Raw genomic sequence first — 23,684 nt, 5'->3', positions numbered from 1 at the left:
ACAAAAGTATTGAAAAAGCGTTAATAAATAATTTATTTTCAATGAATATGGAGGAAAAATGTATTGAGTGGAATACAAATGAGTCATATAACTTGTTGCACATCAATATATGTGATTTTCACATTAAATAAGTGAAGCTAAAATAGTAGATTTAATTGGTTTGAAGGAAAAAATTAAAGTTAAGTGAGATGATTAAACGTCATTTTAGCATTAAACTGGTGAGCTAAAAAGCTATTGTAAGAGGGCGTGTAAGGAAGGAATGGTATGTTGAGAATGGATTGTTGGCAGAACAGGTCGGGAAGTTACAAATACAGAAAGATAAGAGTAAGTAAAGGAAGGTATAAAGGGAAAATAAAATAAATATTAAGAAAAGGAGCATACAAAAAAAGAAAGAGAAACATAAAGGGGAAAGTTAATTAAATATCAAAAAAGATAATTGGTTGAAAATTAAGTGAGACTAACCGTAATACCATAGATTGGGACAAATAACTTAACTTTTTCAACATTGAATTGTGTTAAGTCTAGATGACTAAAAGCAAATGGGTGAGAGTGAAGCACATTATAGAGTGCTTTTAGAGGTCTTCGTTGACTTGAAAAGTGCTGTATGAATGCAGACCATTTACCATTTATAACATTACTTTTATAGAAAAGCTACAAATATAGAATAAAATTATTTCAAGGGGATGAATATCTAATTAAATGCTAATAAGCATGGACATGATATATTGTTTTGCTTTAGAAGAAAAAGAAAGAAATACCACAATATTTATACACAAATAATATTACAGAGGAGAAAATGTACGGTATTGGGTAGCAACAGGCCTTAACACATGGTTCAGCGATTATACTGGTCTTTCCAGAAAGTCATTATTCTGGACTATAATGATAAACTCAGGAGTACATCTAAAAAAAAAAAAGAAGGAATGACACATTTACTTTACTAAGGAACAGCAGGACCTATTAAAACAAATTCCTAATAAACTATGGTCCCAGGGACCCACAGATGTAAGACTAGTAAAAGTAGCACAACCTATAATAATAAGACCCAAAACAGAACATCGGCCCAGAATAAAACAATATCCTCTAAAACCAGATGCAATGGAAGGAATAGAACCAGTAATAGAAGATCTAAAGAAGGCGGGAGTACTAATTGAATGTGCTGAGTCGCCCGTAAACACACCGATATTTCCTGTAAAGAAGGCACCCCCATCTTCAGGGTGGAGAATGGTTCAGGATTTGATAGCGGTAAATAACGCAGTGATCCAGAGGTCCCCGTGTGTGGCAGATCCACACACGCTATTGAACTCTCTGAAACCAAAGGCCAAGTATTTCACAGTGGTAGATATAAGCAACGCATTTTTCTCAGTACCAGTGCATAAAGACAATCAATTTTGGTTTGCATTTACGTTTAAAGGTAAAAGATATACCTACACCAGATTACCTCAAGGGTATTGTGAAAGTCCAAGAATTTACTCTCAAGTAAGTTTCGAGCCTCTAAATAAGAGCGAACTATTAACTTGTGTAGCTGACATATTAGTAGAACCAGGGAAAGAAAAATAATATTGCATACTAAAAGCAGGAAGTCAGTCATTTCAAATAATCAAAATTTTTAAATGAGTTTGAAAATAACGACGTATTAACACAGAAAAAGAAATATTGAGATTGGAAATTAAATTTTCTGTTTTAATCTCTAAATGAAATGTGCTTTGTTTTTAAAAGGAAAAAAAAAAAGACACACAGTATTAAGTATTAATTCAGATAAGGTCATGTTTATTTGTATAGCTCTTAATCTCTAAGGATATTAAGGGGCTGCAAAGAGAAAAGACTATTGCAAACCGAAGATTATGATAATAATATAATATAATACAATGCGAGTTGATAAGGCAATTTATTAGTGACAAGTATATGTTGTTTTATATTGAATCAATGAGAAAAGATAGTTGATTATGATTGAAGAGAGAGGAAATGACAATTAAAAAAGATTTGACGTTGAGTTCCATTTGGCATTTTTGAGATTTTTGATATTTAGGCAGTGTGATAGTTTGGAATTTTGATAAGTTTAGCGCCAAAGAACAAGATCCCCTAGGAGGACAACTGATAAAAAGTCTTTCAAGAGAAGGTGAAATAAGCCACGCTTAATTTTTAAGTATAAGCATGTTACAATTAACAAATGATTAATAAATACGTAACCAATGCTGACTTATAGTTAAAAAGAAACAATTTCTATGGAAGGAGTGTTTTCAAAAGATAACGAGAAACTGATTGAGCCTGAATAGGTAGGATCATAGATATTTAAAAATAGCAGATTAATTATCTTGAGACAGATCATGAAAATTTAAAAAAAAAAAAAATGTATATTTGCATGGGAAAAAAAAATAATAATAATGTTTCCATTTAACTAAAAGAAAAAAGGAAACAGAACCTGAACAAAAAGAAAAAGAGGCTAAAATAACAGAGAAGGTATTGTTTCGTAGGAAAGAAAGATGAAACAAGAAAAAGGAGGACAGGCTATGCTGTAGTAACACATGATAAAGTATTAAAGGCAGAAGCATTAACTCAACATTGTTCAGCTCAAGCTGCAGAATTAGTGATCCTTTCAGAAGCCTGCAAACTTATGAAAGATAAGATAGCAACAATATACACAGATAGCCAGTATGCCTATGCAACAACTCACACGTTTGCACAACACTGGAAAAATAGAGGTATGATAACATCAACAGGAAAACCAGTGACACATGCAAAACTGCTAACAGAACTATTACAAGCAGTGCAGCTGCCAAAACAGTTAGCTATATGTAAATGTGTGGCCCACACACCAGAAACAAACCCAGTTTCAAAGGGCAATGCATTTGCAGATAAAATAGCAAAACAAGCTGCACAACGAAAAATAACAGTTCTAAGTCTAACAGAAAATGCCTTAAAAAACAAAATACTACAAGAAATGCAACAACAATCGCCTAAAGCAATGCAAGAACTCTGGAAAAGAAAAGGAGCACACCTAAAAGATGGAATCTGTAAATGGCAAGAAGATAAACCAATCCTACCAAAAAATCTATACAAATGGGCAGAAATATTGAGACAAGGGTAGATATGTCTCAACAGGAGGGATATAGGATTGATTAACCAGATATTGATAAACTATGGTTTTAACTCCTATAAAAAAAATAATGATAAAATAAAAAATTGTAGTACATGTTTGATATGTGCAAAGCACAATGCTCAGAGTAATTTAAGACCAAAGAGAGGACAGTTTCCAAAGATAGAGAACTGTAATTAATCACTTTATATGGACTTTATAGAACTTAACAATAGTGAAGGGAAAAAGTTATGTTTAATGATAATAGGTTCATTCTCAAAATGGATAGAGCTTTTTCCTACAAAACACCCAGATGCGCTAAAAGGTAGCATTGTAATAGCACTGTGGTAACTACTGGAGAGCTGTTATTCCTCAAGAAAACTTTCAGAGGAAGTCTGGCTACAAAGGGGGCTGCATTTATAGTTTGCAGTCGTCTCAAACCAGTGAAGATTGTCCACAACTCTGGAAGTGTTAGGAGGAATTGCAGATCTGCAGGTAGAATGCTAACAGGTAGAATGGTAGCGGTAGGCGAATTGGTAGTGGCAATTATAGCAACGTTTTTATTGTTATTTGAAGAAAACCTTAATGTGCAAAAGAGAAGAAGAAAAAGTAAAAGAACTCTCAGGAATACAACTGGGATGGCGTTCCCCAGGTTTCTCCAAGAGCCTCACGGGCGCTGAGATGCTTTTGCACCCGGCAGTGGTGAAGCCATATTTGACACTCCTTACTGAGAGCTCCAACCATGCAACTCTGGAGGGCGCTGCAGGGTCACTTCAAAACCTCTCACTGGAAGTTTGCGGCATACAACCGTGCTGCAGTGTGGTAGGAAAAAGAACTTTCCATCCTGGTGGAGCTGCTGCGAATGGACAACGATTAATGTGTCCCAGCCGTTGCAAGCACGCCTGCACCAAAAAAGGCGAATGCTGCCACCGCCAATGTCTGGGCAGCTGCACGCACGCAAACAGCGACACGGCATGCGCCGCCTGCCTGCATTATTACCACGAAGGCCGCTGCGTGCCCGACTGCCCGCCCGGCACTTTCAAGTTCGAGGGATGGCGCTGCATCCCCATGGACCTTTGTTCACAAGTTCACCTGCCCAGCGACGTTCACTTCATCATCCACGAGGGCGAGTGCATGCCCGACTGCCCCTCCGGGTCCGCACCAACGAGAGTAATCGGATGCTGTGCAGCTCCTGCAACGGCCTATGCGACAAAATCTGCTCCACCTCCGTCATCGACTCGGTGAACGCCGCTCAGTCCCTCAAGGACTGCACCGTCATCACCGGCAATCTGGACATCAACATCCAGCACCTTCACAACCTTTGGGACTGGACTCAGCACAACCTAACCATCCGTGCGGGACGTCTCTTCTTCCGCCTCAATCCCAAACTCTGCATGTCCGAGATCCACACCATGTGGGAGAAAACCAGCGTCACGGAAAAGCCCCAGGAAGGCGACTTTTGCAATAACGGCGAAAGAGCCAGTTGTGTGAGCCACGTCCTCAGGATTTTGTCCAACAGCACGTCCAGCTATGCCATCCGCCTGATGTGGGAGCGCTACCATCCACGGGATTACAAAGGCCTTATCAGCTTTATGGTCTACTACAAGGAGGCCCCTTCTCAGAACATCACCGAATTCGACGGCCAGGACGGCTGCGGTTCCAACAGCTGGCACATGGTGGACGTGGATCTTCCGAAAGATAATAATACGGACCCCAAAGTCGCCATTCACCACCTCAAACCCTGGACCCAGTATGCCATTTTTGTCAAGGCCATTACCATGCGGGTGGAGGACAAGCACATTCCTGGTGCAAAGAGTGACATTATTTGAATTCGAACTCGTCCGTCATTGCCGACCGTGCCCAAAGAACCCCGTGCCTACGCAAATTCATCCATGAAGCTGCTGGTCAAATGGTCGCCGCCTCTTTTTCCCAACGGCAACCTAACCTACTACCTCGTCAGATGGCAACGGCAGCCAGAAGACCGAGAGCTATACCTGCACAATTACTACTCCAAAGAGCTGAAGATCCCGATCCGGATCCCTGCCACGGGATTTAGCGACATGGAGGAGATCAGCAAGCCCACCAAGTCGGAATTGTCCGGGGCCAAGAAGGGTCCTTGCTGCGTTTGCCCAAAGACCCCAGAGGAGAAGGACCGGGAGAAGGATGACCGCGTCTTTCTCAAGCTCTTTGAGAACTTCCTTCACAACGCCATTTTTTGCAAAGAACTCAAGATCGTCGTCGCCGGGACTTTTTTGGGCTGGCAAATGCCACTTCCTTACATTTTCCAGATCTTTTTTCAGAAGTTTTTGACTACGGTGAATCAGACGACAAAGTTTAACCTCTAAGTGTAACATGAGTACTATAACATGATTCTGTAACTGAAAATCGAGAGAAGAAGTTATGGATGACAAAGAGAAATAGTGCAAAGTGAATAAACAGGAGGGAAATGTTGGATTTAAACTGTAAATATTTTATTCTACTGTTGCAATATTTTCTGTGTATACAATGTGCCTTTCTTGTTTGTGTTTGAAGAAGGAGGACAAAGGATGAACCTTTACCTGCGGCAAGATAAAGGACCTCTCTGACCGCAGGCCCACCTAGTTTTTGTTTGCTATAAATAAAACGTTGTTGTAAGTTTAAACAGGTGTTGATTCAATAAAAGGGCAAGGAGAAATATACATTTTCAGAGTATCCAGTAGACTGCCAATGGGTAGACTATGGATATTTCTCACTTGCAAGTAAGTTATACTCACGATTCTTTGTGTCTTTTTTGTATATAGGTTTTGTACATCTGTTGGGTTAAACCTGACAACTATCCAGCTTACTCCAAATTTTCAAAAGGATCATGCGTGGTGGGGAGATTGGGAGACTGAGATTGAGCATTGGATTTCTCCTCATAGTTACATACCTGTGAACCTGTACGTTTTTACAGTACAAAGTACGTTTATTATGCATTTCAAGACGTGTACAACCTAAAAGAAAATCTGTACGGAAAAACACAAATTTGTCAATGATGGGTACCATCAGGTATACATCGATTATCACGAAACGGCAAATCAATCAAGTCAAACGAGTTCGCTGCGGTAGCCTCTATCACGGTATTGTTTTTTTCGTTGCAAACGAAGCGAGCGGTTTGATGCTACTGTGCGCATGCGTTTGCAGCCTCGGTTTTCATGTGGTAGTTATGTAGTGAAAGGAAGTCCGTCTCTTTTTAGAGAACTGGCTTTTTCGGCTCAACTCCTTAAAAAGAGCCGGCCCTCAAACACCTCACTTGCTTTGATGCATTATTTTATGAATTATTATGTTGTATAAAGAAGTTAAGAAAAAAGGAAGTATAAAAGGAGAAAATGAAAAAAGACAGGTTTGTGGTTATCCCATTAATCGGTATATTAACAACAATAATTTAATGCAGAAAATGAATTAATAATTTCAATAAGAAAATTTATTATTCTACTTAATTATATTTGCATGTATTTTTTCCTTCTACGGTGAACGTCCAAGCTACTTCATTTTTGAACCTTTTTTAATAATAAACCTCATTCATGTCGAGCAACTCAGTATCTCACAACAAAATGTTGATTAACAATATACATGATATAACAAAACACATGTACAATAGAACATGTTAAACTACATAAATAAACATGTTTGAAAAAAAACAAAATATGGTGTAAGATTATTTTGTATTATTTAAGGGAAAATACGACAGTTTGTCAGGGCATGGAGCCGTGGAGGTTGACAGGTATGTAGTTATATTTTCCCTACCATATATACTCGCATCTGAGCCAAATTTGAGACCACAAAATAAAATACCCAAATCAGGGAGTCACCCATCAGCACATATTTGGTTGCGTTTCACCAACAGCAAATGGTTCTATAGGTAGCATGTGAGGAGAATTGAATGGACCAACTGTGAATACAGAATTAGCGATAAAAGTGACATTAATTTTGGTCTTATTAATTTTTAAATTATTTTTGCAATACACCTTTTCTTGAGAAAAAACAAAAATTTCTTGGACAGTAACCAAAAATGGATAAAGAGATCTTCGAGTTGATTAAAGCCAAGAGACAAAATGTAAATGGAGTTTCTCATTTTAAGGTTTGTTTACAATCTCTCAAGATTACACAAGCCCCGAAAATGTGAAAGGTTCATGCACCATACACTACATATATATATATATATATATATATATATATATATATATATATATATATATATATATATATATATATATCATCTCATTAGCTGCACCGCTTATCCTCAGTAGGGTCGCGGGGGTGCTTGAGCCCATCCCAGCAATCATCGGACAGTGGGCAGGGGACACCCTGAACTGGTTGCCAGCCAATCGCAGGATATATATATATATATATATATATATATATATATATATATATATATATATATATATATATATATATATGCAGCGGTAATGGAATTCAATAGCCACACTGGCAAGAAAGAAAAATAAACAATTTTATTACAATAGTATAGCAATAATTTAAGGATTAGTACCAACAATGGTAAGAACAAAAAATGTTCATGGCAAGAGAACAAACATACATTAACATTACAGAGCACACTAAGACCCTTGCTGTGCATACTGTGACCAAACCGACTGTGGAGTAGTTTAAACCTCATCATGTAAAAACATGGATATCCGAATCTACCAAATAATATTTCGCAAATTCAACTCACCATTTATAACTGGAGCATAAAGTATGATTCCAGCCAAGTTTGGATCCGACACAGTTTTATCCAGGATAAGGCCACCCATGCTAAAAAGAAAATATATATGTATGTATTAAGAAAAAATGTAAGTCAGAGAACTGGGTTTCAGATTGCGTTACATTGCAGTCCATGTTGAATTCAATTAAAGCAAAAATGAGCCCCTATTTCATCAAACCTTTTAGTCTACATGTGATCTTGGGAATTCTTGACACGTTACCCTCAACCTGTCAAACTAAGTTCCTTATTTTGGACAAGGTTTACTTTTGAAATCATTGTTTACCAGTGATGCGTCATCAGGGCCTGTATGGCCTTCTCCGCTGGCCTAGAAAAAATATTGTCATCATGTGATGTTCATTATTTCTTATTAAATAATTCCTAATTGTCAGGTTCCTTACATTGCTTCTCCCTGGTTGCGCTGCTTCTGAATGTGTGCTTTCATATTTAAACATTTAACCAATCACATTTGAGCCATTACTTGTTTCCAGGGTCATAAATCTACCCATGGGCCTTAACAGTTAGTTCTCCACACCTTGAGGCATAACATCAGTGTCAATAAAGCTGTTGGTTTAGCCTATCAGATTACAAGATGGCTGAGCAGGGCCTTACTTGAAGGCGTAAGGAAACGTCTGTAGTTTCACAATCTGTGGTTGGCTAAGAGGGGGTAATAGAATTATTGCAACGAAAAAGTGGAGAAAAAAATCACTGTGTCCACTGCTTCTGTCGAACTGACTTTTTCACCTCTAAATTTTGAAAAACCTTTTGCCAGAAATACCACAGGACTGGCTCGACTTTCAGCATTAGCTTTGATGGAGATAGTAAATCACTTTGTGATGGAAATGAAACACACAGATAATCTGTACGACACAGTAATTGAATATTCTGGAGGAAAAAAAAGGAGGAGTGATTTTGTCCAAAAATAAAAAATATTTTTGTTCAGTAAAAGAGCTTTTTTCCTAAAAAAAAACTTTGCAACTTTGTGAGGTTAATATTGATGTTTTTTAATAAGTGTCACAACTGTAGGTACAGTAAATGTTTTGCAGCCATGAAATACTAGTCATCAAAGGTTGGATGGATTCAGACAAAACATTACTGAAGACCTAGGTGTGAAATGCATGGCCCATGACTGTAATATCTATTGGCTGTATTTCTGATATTTATATTTTTACATTGCAGTATTGTGCTACAATTTGTGCTTGCTGTCTGCTTATATTTTTCATGTTATTTTCTTCGTAATTTTATGTTTTATATTACACTTGTTGTCATAAGAATAGAAAAAAGTCTTTATTTGCAAAGGCAACACATGTTTTACATCAGGCATGTCTAACATACACCCTACAGGCCTGATCCAAACCACTGGATTTTTTTTATTCCAGCCCGTCATAAATTTAGGAGCATGTGACAAAAAGAAGCGAGTCACTATGTCATTTCTTTCAAAAGTTATGATTTTTTTAAAATAAATGCAATACATATGCTTTCTCCGAGTGCTAGAGGGCAGTGTTGAGTTTGTATAGCATTTTAAGTTGGTTTAGGTCTAAAACTGCATTCAATCAACTGTTAGAATAAACCAGTAAATACATTCAATGCTGAACGTGAATTCCCCCCACTGTTTGTTTATAACAGTGTTGTATTTAGAAAAGATCCTTTGTTGTCAAATTAAGTTTGACATCCTTGTTTTCCATTAAAAAATGGATTTTTGAATAGTTTTGAAAGGTTATTCTGTTTACATGTTAAACTTGGGTTTACAGTACTAGGAGCTAAATTCATCAAATGTATTGTTCTGTAAAACATGTTACTGTACAGACACTAACGTATTTTTATACATAGATGAACAGCATTGATGCTAGTGGAATAGCAGCAAAGCAAATACTATACATGAATGAATGAATGAATGAAGTTTACCTGCTGATGAACATTGCAGTTATGATTGGTTCCCACCCAGTACGGAGAAGGATCTGACTGGCAGGGTGTTTGGAGGATATCACAATCCATAAGGGGATCAGGCACAATAAAAACAGATCCAAGAGATACACCACGTACGAATACAGCTCTGTTTGAAAAGAAAAATCAATTCAATAAATAATATAAATGAGAAAAAAGGAATACCGGTGTGGTCTATTTTTTAATTTGCTTATACAGTAATTTTTCCGCTGATTCGGTTATTGCTGGTTCCATGAATCGGTTATTTTGAATTGGTTTGCCTTTTTTGTCATTTACATCAACATATCGTACATTATGTTCGGTGCAGACAGTATACAACATAAATATAGGTTGGATAGGGCTTTTGTGTGCTGTAGTGGCGTGACTGTGTGCACAACTGTGATAGGCTAGTGCAGACCTGGGCACTCCGGTCCTGGAGGGCCATACGTCCTGCCAGATTTTGAAGTTTGCTCTTCTTTAACTCAGGTGATACAAATTATAACCTCGTTAGCAAGCTAGCAAGTGCTCGTTAACGATACTGGTGATAGGAATCACCTGTATTGGATCAGAGAAACCTCAAAAATCATGCAGAACATACGGCCCTCCAGGACCGGAGTTCCCAGGTCTGGGCTAGTGTATGCTGTAAGTCAAACAGTGGGGCTGTGTCAAAACAAACTGGGAAGAAAGGAGACAGCTAGTAGCTTTAGCCGCTCGTTACATTTAAAATAATTAATGAGCTACAACTCTTGGGAAACCGCTACATTCAGCACAGTTGTATTTTAATCTGCATGAAGTTGTGGCTGAAGTCAAGTAAGTTAAGTAGGGCAAGTTTAATCTTCCCAAAATGTGGTTGGTTAGAGCACAAAAATTGTCTGGAATTTTCTGGAGGCAAATCCTTTTTGTAAAAAATTAAACATTTTAAAAAGGCTAAATTATCCCCCCAAAAAATCAGCATAATAGCTGTCCTTATAATGTAAAACCCATTATATTTAATTTTATATGTGGGTTGCTCATGTTTTTTTAGGTTGGTCCTCCAGGGATTCCACTGTGTGATACACTTAGTCCGACTTACCTATAAAGGAATAGAACCATTGACTGAAGCAAGCCAGTAAAGCGAGAGTGATGAGGTCCCCGAAGCTGGCTGCCACAGGAGTCGCCACATTGTCAGGATTGATCCCAGTCCGCTTTGACCCAAGAATTACTCCCACCATTATAATACCTGAACGGAATGTATGAAACATCTTTACTCTTTATTACCTGCATGCAAAGCGAAGGTGGTGATAATGTTTTTGAATGAATTAATAATTTGACTATAGATGCAAAAATATTCAAAATTCAAAATCCTTTACCGGATAAAGAGCCTTTAATATGTTACCAAAATTATAGCATTGGTTTTTCAAACAAAAATATGAAAGCCACAAATCATGCAATCAATGCATACTGTACAGTGTGAATCTACACCAGGTCTAATCCCAATTTCAGAATTTTTTTTCGCTTCGTAATCGTCAAAAACGGTCATCTCGAAGAAGGAGGAGGACGCTTTACACCAACAACAATGGCAACCACATGTTAAATGTGCAGTATCGTAGTTAGATCAGTGGGCTTCTCCTGCCACTGCTATTTATGGAAACCAGTATGATAGTTTCATGTGGGGGAGCAAACCTCTGCCTAAAAATACGGCCTGGAGAGGGATGGGCGCTGCCAGGCTGTATTTGCCCAAGACACACCACAGGAAGTGGTGAACCGATAACTGAGAAGGTTAGGGGATCTATGAACTATGAACCAAGCCTCTATTGACAATTTGATATCTAAAAATTATGACAAAAGACATTTTTGTAAAGTTATATTACCTTGCACCAGTGAAGCCACAAATGTGGTACAGATACTGGTTGAACAAAGAAGGACAATGTGATTAAATGGCATGGTTCCATCAGCAATCCAGCCCAAAACAATAGCCATCAGCGAGGCTAAAAGGCCCAGAACAGTTGCCTGTAGCTGTAGGGAAAAATGGTACACGTAGGTAGCTCACATTGCGAAACGTGTTATGCATTTTTGCATGTAACAGGATTTCATATTGCACCTGCTTAAGTGCTAGGTTTCCAATGATCAACATCCATTTTTCACTTGCAAGTTCCATTTTTCCGGCGTTAACCTGAAATACAAACAGACTTGTACCAACATACTAATTTTGTTATAATAATAATAATACTAAAAATAATAACAACAATAAAAATAATAATAATATTAACAATAACAATAATGTATGTTCATGTAGTGTATTCAACATTTGGTCAGAAATCTGTTTTTCAATGTAAAAAAAAAAATGGCAATGGCTAGACATGTAAAGTGAAAAGTGTACTGTGTTTTAATATGAAATGAAATGAAATGAAATGAAATGAAATGAAATGAAATGATCTGAAATGAAATGATCTGCATTTATATAGCGCTTTTCAAGTCAATGACTTCCCAAAGCGGTTTACATTGTGCTTCACATTTCCCAATAGCGGCCGTGATCTGTGCAGCCATGTAAGGCGCTAACCTGCTTATTGGGGGTAATTGGGGGTTCAATGTCTTACCCAAGGACACTTCGACATGTAACACGGACAAGCCGGGATTCGAACTGGGATCCCTTAATCCTAAAACGATTGCTCTACCTCCTGAGCTACTGCCGCACCAATACAGTCACAGAGATATGTTATCGGACTGATACCGGTGGAATGTGACGTTGGGGGAGGGGTGGTCGTTAGCTTGCTTTTGCGCATCAAAGGTCGCCGTGACAACTCCACCACAGAGGTCCGTCCCTTCCAGGAGACCGGAACCGAAAGCTGGTACACGTCTCAACTCGCAAGGGCAGTCTGAATTTGGCTGGCAAGAGGGCATATCCTAACAAGAAGACTTGGACAAATATCCTGGCCGGTCCTGACCAAGTCTCAGCTCAACAAGTAGCCAGAGAACCTTGCCAAGTCAGAAGCCAAGCTTGATCAAGCAAGCGCCCAAACCAGTGAGACAAAGCCAGCGACATCAGAGAAGCCTCAAGCCACCAGCAGTCAACACTTTAACACCCTGCATCCTGTGGTCCTCGTCCCAACTGGCTCTCAAGTCTACCAGGATTCTTCATCGCTCACAGCCGAGGACATTAAGACCGGGCCGTCATCTTCATCAACGCCGAACTTTGCAGAACAGATTGTTGTTTCTAGGTATTGGTATTGGTGTGACATAAAAGGGGTAACGCTATCAAAATACAATAACATAATAATCAAGCCAATGTTGTTGTCCATCCAAATGGTGCCAGTTTAAGTTCTCAACTTCTAGTTGCCTTTATTTAGTTGTATTATTAGTGTTTTGTGTTCTATTCAAGCTTCTTCAGTAGCTGATTTGTAAAAGAAAAGTCCATAAATCCAAGACTGTGTGTGTTTTGATTAAAGTATATTGAACTATTAAAGACGGAAAAAAGAATTCACCTAAAGTGTGTGTAGCCACCCTTCAGAATAACTTAACAAGGTTTTTCATCCGTTTTCCTGACATAATAATCTAAAAACGCATGTGGTGCTCCAGAAAGGCGAGACAAGTTTTGAGCAGAATAAACTCGGGTCTTTAATTCAATTGGTCAATAAATTGCTTGTTAGAATAATTTTTTTACCACCCATATTCGCGACATTCATAGAAACAATATTTTACTCATTTTTTTCTAATTCAATTCTTTAATTCAATACTTTTTTAAAAATTTATTATTTTTAAAATTCAAATTAATCTTTTAAATAATGTATTATTATTATTATTATTATTGTTATCATTCTCATTATTATTATTATTTATTATTATTATTCATATATAATACAAATTAAGAATTAGTATAATACAAAAAAATAATGTTTTTAATGTTGTTTTAATGGATTTGATTCATTGTGTTCTAAAAGTTAAATACTGTAGATAGATAGGCAGGCAGGTAGGTGGGTAAGTAGGTAGGTGGGTCGGTTGATGGGAGCTGTAGGTAGGTAGGTAGGTAGGTAGGTATGTAAATAATACATCCCTTACCTAACAATGGTTATTTTTTGAGCCTCATTTCTATGCACTGTGGGTTAATATAGAGCACTTACAAGCCAGTATGTAGTTTCACAAGTGTACAGAAAGCTCATGGTAAGGACAGTAAATAAACAAGTTGTGGGCAAGATTGATTTAATATGTAGGTGTTGGGCCCCTGCTTTTTTCTGAACGATAATGTCAAAAAGGTTCTTTATTTACAAAATTTCCAATAAATACCAGGCAGTGTGCATATAATAGAATGTTACACTTTATGTTACCTTGTGCTGGCAACAGATTTGGTAAAAGTCCACTTCAGCCTAACTTCAGCTCTGTGATCAAGAAATGCTATCATGAGGCTAAAAAAACTGAAAATGTTTTCGAATCATCAGAAACACGTGAGACAAAATTGTGAACTGGAACTAAATTATTTCCACATTTCGTATTATATTTACAACAAGAACTCTAAAAAGTAGGTGTTACAAAGATATTACCCCCTGTTCTCTCAGCTCAGCACACTGACTCCAGAAGTTCCCTGCAGACTTCTGAATGATCCAAAGTCGAACTAAATGACTAACAATGACAAAGTGCACCTGTGTGTCATTAAGTCTCAGTTTAAATTCGTGTGGAACAAGGTTCTCAGTTCTCAGGACAAAAATTGAACTTTTTGGGCTTATGCAAAAATAACATAAATGTGGAATAAATGCAAAAGTGGCATAAAAGTAAAGTTGCACATTACAGTAAAAACACCATCCCAACTGTCAAAAATAATAGTGGCAGCATCATGCTCTGGGGTTGCTTTCCTTCAGCAAGGACTGGAAAGAATGTTACAATTGATAGGAAGATGTATGGAGCCAAATGCAGGGTGACTCTGGCAGAAAATCTGTTGGAGTAAGCCAGATACCTGAGAATGGGGCTCAGGTTCACTTTCCATCAGGACAACAACCTTAGACAAAGTAAAGTAGTAGTAAAATTGGAGATATAGTACTTAAATTCAGCAAAACTGTAGGTTTCTTTTTGAAAGCAAAATCCACATTTAAAAATAACAACATAAAGGTGTTAGAATGGCCAAGTCAAAGTTTCGAACCTCAATTCTACAAGTATAAAGCATTTTTGGAAAGATCTGAAAAATGCTGTGCACAAACAATCACCATCAAACCTTAAGGAACTACAGCTATTTTGTAAGGAAGAATGGGCGAATATTTCAGTTTCAAGATGTGCCAATCTTAAAAAGACATACCCAAGAGGAGGTTGTACAAAGTATCAACTCGAAGGGTGCCAATACCTTTCCATTTTTATTTGTTAGCTTAAAATGTTGAAAAAAAACTGTAGTTTCTTTTCACGATTGTGTTTCACATGTTGTTGATTCTTCGCAAATATTTAGAGTATTTTTTTATCTATAAGTTTGAAACCTGAAATCTGGCAATATGTCAAAAAGTTCTTAGGGAGGTCAACACATTTGCAAAACACTGTATATGCAATTATGAAAATTGCTTGAGTGGTCGTCATATATGTAATGTTTATGTATATTTTGGTTCCAACACTCACAGCGGTTGACAGCCGAGAGGCAAGGGTCATTTCCAGGTTTCCTTTCATTCCCAACACAGCAGGGAGCAGAATAAAGATCTCAGTGATTTCCTGGAATACATCCCAACCCTGGCATGGAAATGAAAAAAGCAAACTGTGTTCATTCAAATGATAAATACCTGAATCCAGTCATATTGATATTCATAACACTTTCTTAATTGAGGTGCCTAGATTCCAAGTTGAAAAGGCAGTCCTTTTGAAGTCCAGATTTGTTTTCACACTCTTTAGCTTCAACCTGCTAATGTTCCAGTCACTCTTTTGCTCTCATTCACACAAGCACATGAATACTTTGAAATGCTTCCAAAATGATCCAACAATAGCACTTATCTGTTGTATTTGTTAAGTTTTTGGAAATATTACGTGCTTAAAAATCAGATTTTCAAGTGAGAAACAAAAATGTACTACCTCCCTTTTAATGCACAATGTCCATTGTGTTTAATGCAGCTGTTTGTCTTGTGGAAACTCATTTAGAACATTATTTTCTTAAATTTGATGTGTTGAATTGGACGGCAGGGCAGCCTGAGTGGTTAACTTGTCCTGGAACTGTTCTGGGATTATGGGTTCAAAATGCATCTACCAGCCGTCCTGTACGGTGTTTGCATGTTCTTCACGTGCTTGCGTTGGTTTCCTCTGGGCACTCCAGTTTCCTCCCACATTCCAAATACACGGATTCCAGGTTATCTGGTGACTCCAAATTGTCCCTAGGTATGAGTGAGTTGTCTGTCTTCATGTGCCCTTCGACTGACTGCCAACCCTGCTCACTGCCCGAAGATAGCTGGGGATGCCAGCACCCCTTGCGATGAGGATAAGTAGAGCAGATGATGAATTGATGAATGAATTAGCGTTATCTCAGAAGCTAAATGCAAAAAAAAACCTTTTCATTAACCATTAAAACCATCCATCCATCCATGATCTGTACCGCTAATCTTCAGTGGAGTCGCTGGGGAGATGGAACCCATCTCAACTGTCCTCGGGGAGTGGGCAGGGGACCAAGGGTGTAGATTTTCTCTTTTTGTGGGGACACAGCAATGATTTTGGATATTGGTGGGGACCAGTGTTGGGCATGTTACTTTAAAAAAGTAATTAGTTATAGTTACTCACTAATTCTTCCAAAAAGTAACAGAGTCAGTAAAAGTAACTAATTACCAGGGAAAAAGAAGATGTTTTCTGAGCTAATACAAAACACGGTGTTTACTTGTAGAGATGGGAAATTCTGACTATTTTTAGAGAACCGCTTTTTTTGTCTCACTATAAAGAGCTGGCTTTTTTGGGTTTTTTGTTGTTTTTTGTTGCTATTTTATTCCTCCATTACCAATTATTATATACCATTATGCATAGGGGAAAAATGGGGGGAATAAAGAAGAGGAAAATGAAAAAAAGGGGGGGGAACAAAGGAAAATACAATAAAAAAGGAAAAAAGAGATACAGTGTAAGAAGAAAAGGAAAAAACTTTACATTTTTAAAGAAACACATGTCAATATTGCCCTATTTGGAACACCTGTGGCAGCTTGATTGGCGCAACAGCCCGGACAAGCTGATTGGTTGGCCACACCCTTCTTAAGCCCCTGTCATCTGTTCAAACTTTGTCGGATTGTTTGCGAGCTGTTGCGTTTTTGTCCGACTCTGTCCCTGTTAAAACTGTTCTCTGCCTGATTCCCGTTTTCGACCCATTTCTGAACCTGACTACGCCTGTTCTGCCTGCCGCCTGCCTACGATCACCTTTATGAACTCGACATCGCCTCTGATCTCCAGCCCTGGTCAAACGACGTGCCATTCCCGCCTGCCTTCTTCCGACACGGAAGTGTCACCCCCGCCTTGCTCGCTTCCGCTCTCCGCCAGTCCTCAGATCAAGCAATCAAGCAAGCCTGAAATCTCACTCTCTTTCAATAAAATCTGAGAAACGCATGCAATTGAGTCCTGTGTCCGTTCTGGTCTGTGACAACACATTGACTCTGAAAAGTACAATTAAAATATCTATAAATCTAGAGAAAATAAATATATAAAACACGTTTAACCTTTTTATGCCTAACCAATTTAAAGTCAACAATATAGAATCTGGGGCAGCACGACAGCTGAGTGGTAGCGCATCCATGGCACATTTCTGTTGTCATGGGTTCAGATCCAGCTACCAGCCTGACTGTGCGGAGTTTGCATGTTCTCTCCATGCTTGTGTGGGTTTCCTCTGGGGACTCCGGTTACCTCCCCATTCCAAAAATATTAATTGGGGACTCCAAATTGTCCCTAGGTGTGAATGAGCAAGTGAGTTGTCTGTCTCTGTGTTCCCTGCAACTGGCTGGTAACCAGTTCAGGGTGTCCCCTGCCCACTGCCCAAATTACAGCTGAGATGGGCTCCAGCACCCTTTCAACCCTACTGAGAATAAGCGGTGCGGATAATGGATGGATGGATGGATAAAGAATCCCCCAATAAGGAATATTGACCAATCACAAAAGAAAAACAGGGGTCTTGGAGGGAACCAGCTGAATAATGGTGGGAAGCCGACTCATAAAGATGTTTCGTTCGCGAACGACGAGTTGGTTGCGACAAGTGATGTTTTGAAACTATGGATATTACACAAGGATGCACTTTTCGTGATTGTAACTTTATCTGTTTACTATCTGATTTCCCACTCTCAACGTACACATATGGTGCTCGCATGAGCAGATCAAACAAGCACAATAAAACATCACTTTCCATAACTTATGGTAATCGCTATTTTTAATTATGACATGATCAAAAAGACGTGACAAACAATTTGGAGGACAGCGGAAAACTGCGCTGATGAACACTGCATCAGGTTCACGATGGCACGCCGCCGTTGGCGTTCTGTAGCCAAATTAACGCCCCGCTTTTGATTGTCAGTAACGGCATTGTAACGGCTGAAAAAATGATTAGTAAGTTTAACTTGAAAAAATAGTGCTGCTACTAAAGGGCATTATTTATATGACATCCATGCCAAAACTACGCTCTTGATTGAAACTATTTACAAGTTTAACTTTTTATTATGCACCATCTTTGATCACTTGATAACCATTGTCTTTTCACCTGATAAGGTGAACAGTCTTAAAACCATGTAAATCCATCTTTATGTAAATGCTGTTAGTCGAACTCTTTAGAATTAAGCGAGACACAATCTGACTAGAAATTTGATGCGTACTTGAGTGCACTTTTGATGTTTTCCAATGTAGTCATAAAACTGTGACACAGATGTGGTTTATGACCACCTGAAAATGATTATTTCAATTCACTCAGAATTTATTTACCTGAACCACATCCAGAAGCAGTCCAGCGGAGATAGTTCCCAGCCCAGCCAGTAGAAACGGCACCAGTATCTGCAGCACCAAGGAACAGACGGACTCAGAGGCTATCTCAGCCCCATGTGGGATATTTTCTTCATTGGAGCCACTGAATCTTGAACTTCTGTGATGCTCATTAGCCAATAAAGGGTCTGTCTCATTGTAGTCCTGCGGTTTGTAATTGACAATGACCGGTGAAATATCCATTCCTGGGGTAAAATAGTTTGGGCTTGCTGAGTGGTTTCGGAAGAAGTGATTTTGTCGCCTGAGACTAAATTGTCTCCACCTCCGTTGATTCTGGAATGATCATAATGTGAAGTTCAGTGAAAGCAGCACTGTGTATAGTTGGCTGCCCTTCCCCCCCTGATGGGCATCTACTTTACTCAGTGACTCAGCAGAGCCCAAAACATCAAGGACCGGTTACATCCAGGTGCCCAGCTCTTTGAACTGCTGCTCTCTGGAAGGCGCTATTGATGCATCAGAGCAAGAAACAACAGAATGAGAAACAGCTTCTTCCAAGCACCATTACCACAATGAACTCCCAACTACAGCTTCCATGAGCACAATAAACTGTACAGCTGTCACTGTGAAAATACACATATTCATTACAGTATATATCATGAGTATATTGTGTGTTCACATTTTTATCCTTCTGTACATTTTTCATCTTATAAATTTGTTTACCTTGCATTGAAAGGAGAGGCCCTCCAATTTTAAAAACTATTGAATAACGACAATAAAGTCCCATCATTCATTATCAAGTATCATTCATTATCAAATAACATCCATATATATATAAATATATATATATATATATATATATATATATATATATATATATATATATATATATATTTGACTTTTTCATTCTCATGTGCCAAGGACCCAAAGACAAAATACCAAAAAATAATAATTTTGCGTCTTAAGGTGGGTGATACTTTAATGGCGCACAACCATTCATTTATCATTTTTTTCTGATTGCACTAAACCAAAGGTCTCCAACTTTTTCCAATTTGAGAGCTACTTTTTGTTACTAATTGGCGGTCAGTTTAATATGCATTTCTAAAATAAGAACTTATCATGCTATCACTATCTTCTTACAATGATATTGTCAGGATAATTATCGGAAGTGGGGTTAAAAAGACTCAGTCAAAAATTTAAAAATGGATTTTATTAGAAAATCACAATGAGCCAGCACTGACCAAAGCAGTTGACATGAGAGTTTCCCTGGTTCTGTTTTGCTTGCATCTTAGTATGGGACAGTGATCGTCCAGTCACCTGATGCAAATATTGCCTCCATTGTCACGCAGCATTCCAGAGAATCAGCAGAAACACTAAGGTCATTTTGTATCTCAGGGAAATGCTACCGAAAGTGAAATTCCCAAGTGATGCCTTACATTGTATAAAAAAAAATCTGTATACAAATTGCTAAAATACTTTAAAAATGTAACATTTTCACAAAAATATCAGTCATATAAATTATAAATTAGTAAAGAGATTAGGATTAAATACATGACGGAAGAAAAAAAGTCTCTCAAAATAATTTCTAGACCTAGAATTACAACTGTCTTTATTGTCATTGATAACAACATAGTGAGCATTGTTTATAATGGGATCAGGAGTTTATGTACAAGTATGTGGGTGTTCATATTCTATCTGAGCTCTTGACAACATGTCTAACATCTAAATGTTTATTGACTGGTAACTTTACATTAATGTTTTTTAAAAGTGCCTTACCTTCAATGTTAAGTGATTCCGCAGATAGAATAATAGCTCCTCACAGTCCACTGCTAGTTATGACCGTACCTTGTTGCAGGATCATCCGAATAATGTTGCTTGGACTGCGCTATGAGTAAAGTGTGACTTTTTCCAACCCCTGCTCAAAGATTCCTCGTGCACACTTAAACCACGCAGCAGCAAGATGGCAAACAAACATGACAGCTCCCTCAAGGACCAGGTGAATCTCATGTTATATAAAATAACGACCTACAAGTATTTTTTAAATGCATTTTTATATCATAGTTCTGCTTATATTTCAAATCTTTTTTTTGTAATGAATGACTTTTTCTTACCATTAGGAGCTAGATAATACAAAATGTCCCTTTAAGGTTGGGGTTGACACGTTCATGGCACATCAGTATTAAGTGACAGTGTGCAGCACCTTATTGGAATACCGTGACACTAAAGTGTCGTTCCATTGTTTGTGAGGCACTGCACATACACAAAACAGGAATAACAAAGAGGGTTACTGTTCTTTTTAGCCCAATTGGTGTTTTAATTGGGGCGGTATAGTTCAATGTTAGAGTAGTTGTCCCCAACCTAAGTTTTGTGCATTTAATCCTTTGTGGCCATATTCAGCAAGTCAAGTCCCATTTATTTGTATAGCCCTCAATCACAAAATATCTCAAAGGACTGCACAGCATACAATGACACCATCCCCTGATCTTAAACCAACACGCAGGCAAGGAAAAACTTAAAAAATTAGCATGAGGAAAACATAAAGAACCTTGAGGGGCCCTCACAAGTTGTAATTCCCCTACCAGCAAGACACTGAATTTCAAATGTCCTCTTGTAAACCAAGATTACAAGGATGAACTATGTCTATGTAATGCAGAAAGGAAATCGACAAATATAGCATGCAAACCCTCATTTAAATAATTGATTTAAAGATTTCAAAGTCTTTCTGCTTTTTATTTTGGTTTAACAATGTTTACCTGAATATGAGGATTTTGCTGTTATATTTCACATATATTATAAAAATAAGCTAAGGATTCCTAAACCTATGCAAAGACACAGAGCGATTGTGACTTTGATTTAAGTAAAATACCATTGTGATGTTTTTTTTCAATGATGTCTAAATTATTTGTAGTATTCAGCAGATACAGCTACAGTGGGTGCTTTGCGGGTGACATCCAGTGGCATATTTAAAAAGTCATTGTTTGATGTGATGTAGTTTTTTTCCTGTGCTTTTTTTTTGGGAATGTCATAACATGATGCGGTGAGCCACAATCGGCCCGCAAGCCATGAGTGAGACACATGTGCTTTAAGGTTGTACCGGCCACAGAAGAGAATTTTTTATTATGACGGATGAATCTAGTTGGGGTAAGAGTTGCTGGAAAAATCTGGAGGTTTGGCCTTGTTTGGTGATAAAAAAAGGTAACATTTCTCATGATGTCGCTGAAAATCAGGGCTCTCAAACCTGGTATCCGCAGGCACCCGGCTGCCCCTGAGGACAGCTGAGGTGCCTGCAGGCCTACTCTGAAAATACTGCACCAGTGCTGCGTCATTGTAATTTTGTAGTAAAATTATTTTGTGAGTGTGTGTGGTTGACTGAATCAAATTAACAATACAGTACTCCCTACTTATCTCTCGTTTTCTATTTCTTTCAGTTTTTTTCTTTCTTTCTCTCTCATTGTCTCTGTCTTTCTTAAGTTCCCTTTATTTTTATCTTCCTCGCTTTCTCTCTCCCTCTTTTACTCACTTTCTCTTTCTCCCTAATCTTTTTCTCTCTCTTTCTCATTCTTTTATTTCTCATTCTTCCTCTCTCTCTGTCTCTCTCTCCCTTCCTTTTTTCCTCCCTGTCTTTTTCTCTTTATTCCTCTTTTCTAATTCTCACCCTTTCTGTATTTCTTTCTTTCTACTTAATAATAACTAACCTGGTGATACCATAGAACCAACATAGTAAGTTGTACAAGACATGTTATTATTTTAGAATTGTATGTCAAACTGGTTGCGGAAAACACTAAAAAGCAGTAAACAGTAGCTCTCAGCTTGAAAAGGATGGTGACCCCTGTTGTAAATATATTCACAATGTTTGAATCATTAAAGTACTGTACTTTGAGCAGTGGTTTTCAACTAATCTGACATGAGGACCTACCATTCCACCTTAATGACAAGCCGCGACCCAAACAAGAAAATATTTCCACCTCTCAAATTTATCCAATGAAAGAATTGTGCAGTTTAAAGCAAAGATAGAAGATTATATCCACCTTTTGTACCCCCAAAATAAACAAAAAAACAGTGACTTTCTGTCGCATATATACTTGCATATATTGTAAGTCAAAATTGCATATAAGCGACCCCTTAAAACTTATACTGATTTAAAATAGTCACATCCTAAAAGAAACTCAAAATATAGATAAAGAGTGAACCTTAACTTGGATAAGTATTTAGCTATATAGTAAATAAATATTAATATCTTGGTAAAAAGTTAAAATTATAACGTTTTTGAAATGTGTATTATTTTCATATTTTGCAAATTTTACTTATTCGTCTCGATCGTTGTGTCAATTTTTCTATTTTGTCTTCCCCTTATCACTAACTTTCTTGGGACCAATAATTGAGGCAACAGTAAGGAAGTTAAACCAACAAAATCAAAATCGAACGAGATATGGTCCGTCTCAAACAAAGCAGCTGACATATAAGAGGAAGAAGAGCTCGAGCATGCCTAAATCAACATCTACTGAGTGTAATTGATGCTTATTTTTTTCCCTTCCTTTTAGCAATATTTTGCCAAGGAAAAGGCCCGCGAGCCTCTGAAAACAGATCACCTACCCACTTTTGAGTCCCGACCCACCAGTTGAGAAATACTGGCCAAGAGCACATGATGTATGTTAAACTGGCTCCTTATTTTTAAGGTATCAAGAATTTTTTTGATTTGATCAAGCTCTGTTTAACGCCTCTTAAACAACCCAAACTATGATGGCACTGCATTGTCTAATGCAAACAGAAACCAGTGCCAAGATCACAGCGCAGCAGCAGGATGCCAGACAAACATGCCAGCGACTTCCAGGTTGGGATTCCACTACAGTATATAAAAGAAAAAAAACTTTCTTGACGTTTGACGATGTTTTTTTATAAAAGACTAACATTCGTATCACAGTTCATGTTATTTCGCCTAGTATTCAAATCAATGTTTTTTTTACTGAAAGTTTTTCATACCACTAGGAGGCACTTAATATTACACACTGTTCCTTTAAAAAACAGATTCTGACACACATACTGCAATAAAAAAAAACCTCCAACCCAATATAAACTGACCGGCTTCTTTCGTGAGCGGCA

General features: G+C 37.9%; 1 protein-coding gene across 1 annotated transcript in view; it reads right to left on the bottom strand.

The window, feature by feature from the left end:
* The window catches only part of slc41a2a (solute carrier family 41 member 2a), a 65,754-nt gene that overhangs the window by 33,957 nt on the left and 8,113 nt on the right, over positions 1 to 23,684 (bottom strand). The window contains exons 2-8 of the mRNA XM_088340952.1: positions 18,591 to 18,659; positions 15,291 to 15,398; positions 11,803 to 11,874; positions 11,573 to 11,717; positions 10,795 to 10,941; positions 9,705 to 9,852; positions 7,773 to 7,852 (exon numbers count right to left, since the gene is read on the bottom strand). Of these exons, the coding sequence (XP_088197078.1) occupies positions 7,773 to 7,852; positions 9,705 to 9,852; positions 10,795 to 10,941; positions 11,573 to 11,717; positions 11,803 to 11,874; positions 15,291 to 15,338 (640 nt within the window). The 5' untranslated portion in view covers positions 15,339 to 15,398; positions 18,591 to 18,659. The remainder of the gene's footprint in view (positions 1 to 7,772; positions 7,853 to 9,704; positions 9,853 to 10,794; positions 10,942 to 11,572; positions 11,718 to 11,802; positions 11,875 to 15,290; positions 15,399 to 18,590; positions 18,660 to 23,684) is intronic.

The sequence above is a fragment of the Urocampus carinirostris genome, chromosome 7 (assembly GCF_059441175.1).
Source record: "Urocampus carinirostris isolate Australia breed hairy pipefish chromosome 7, RoL_Ucar_1.0, whole genome shotgun sequence".
NCBI classification, from domain to species: Eukaryota; Metazoa; Chordata; class Actinopteri; order Syngnathiformes; family Syngnathidae; genus Urocampus; species Urocampus carinirostris.
Note: the sequence above shows the minus strand (reverse complement) of the source record. Positions and strands in the feature narration are given on the sequence as shown.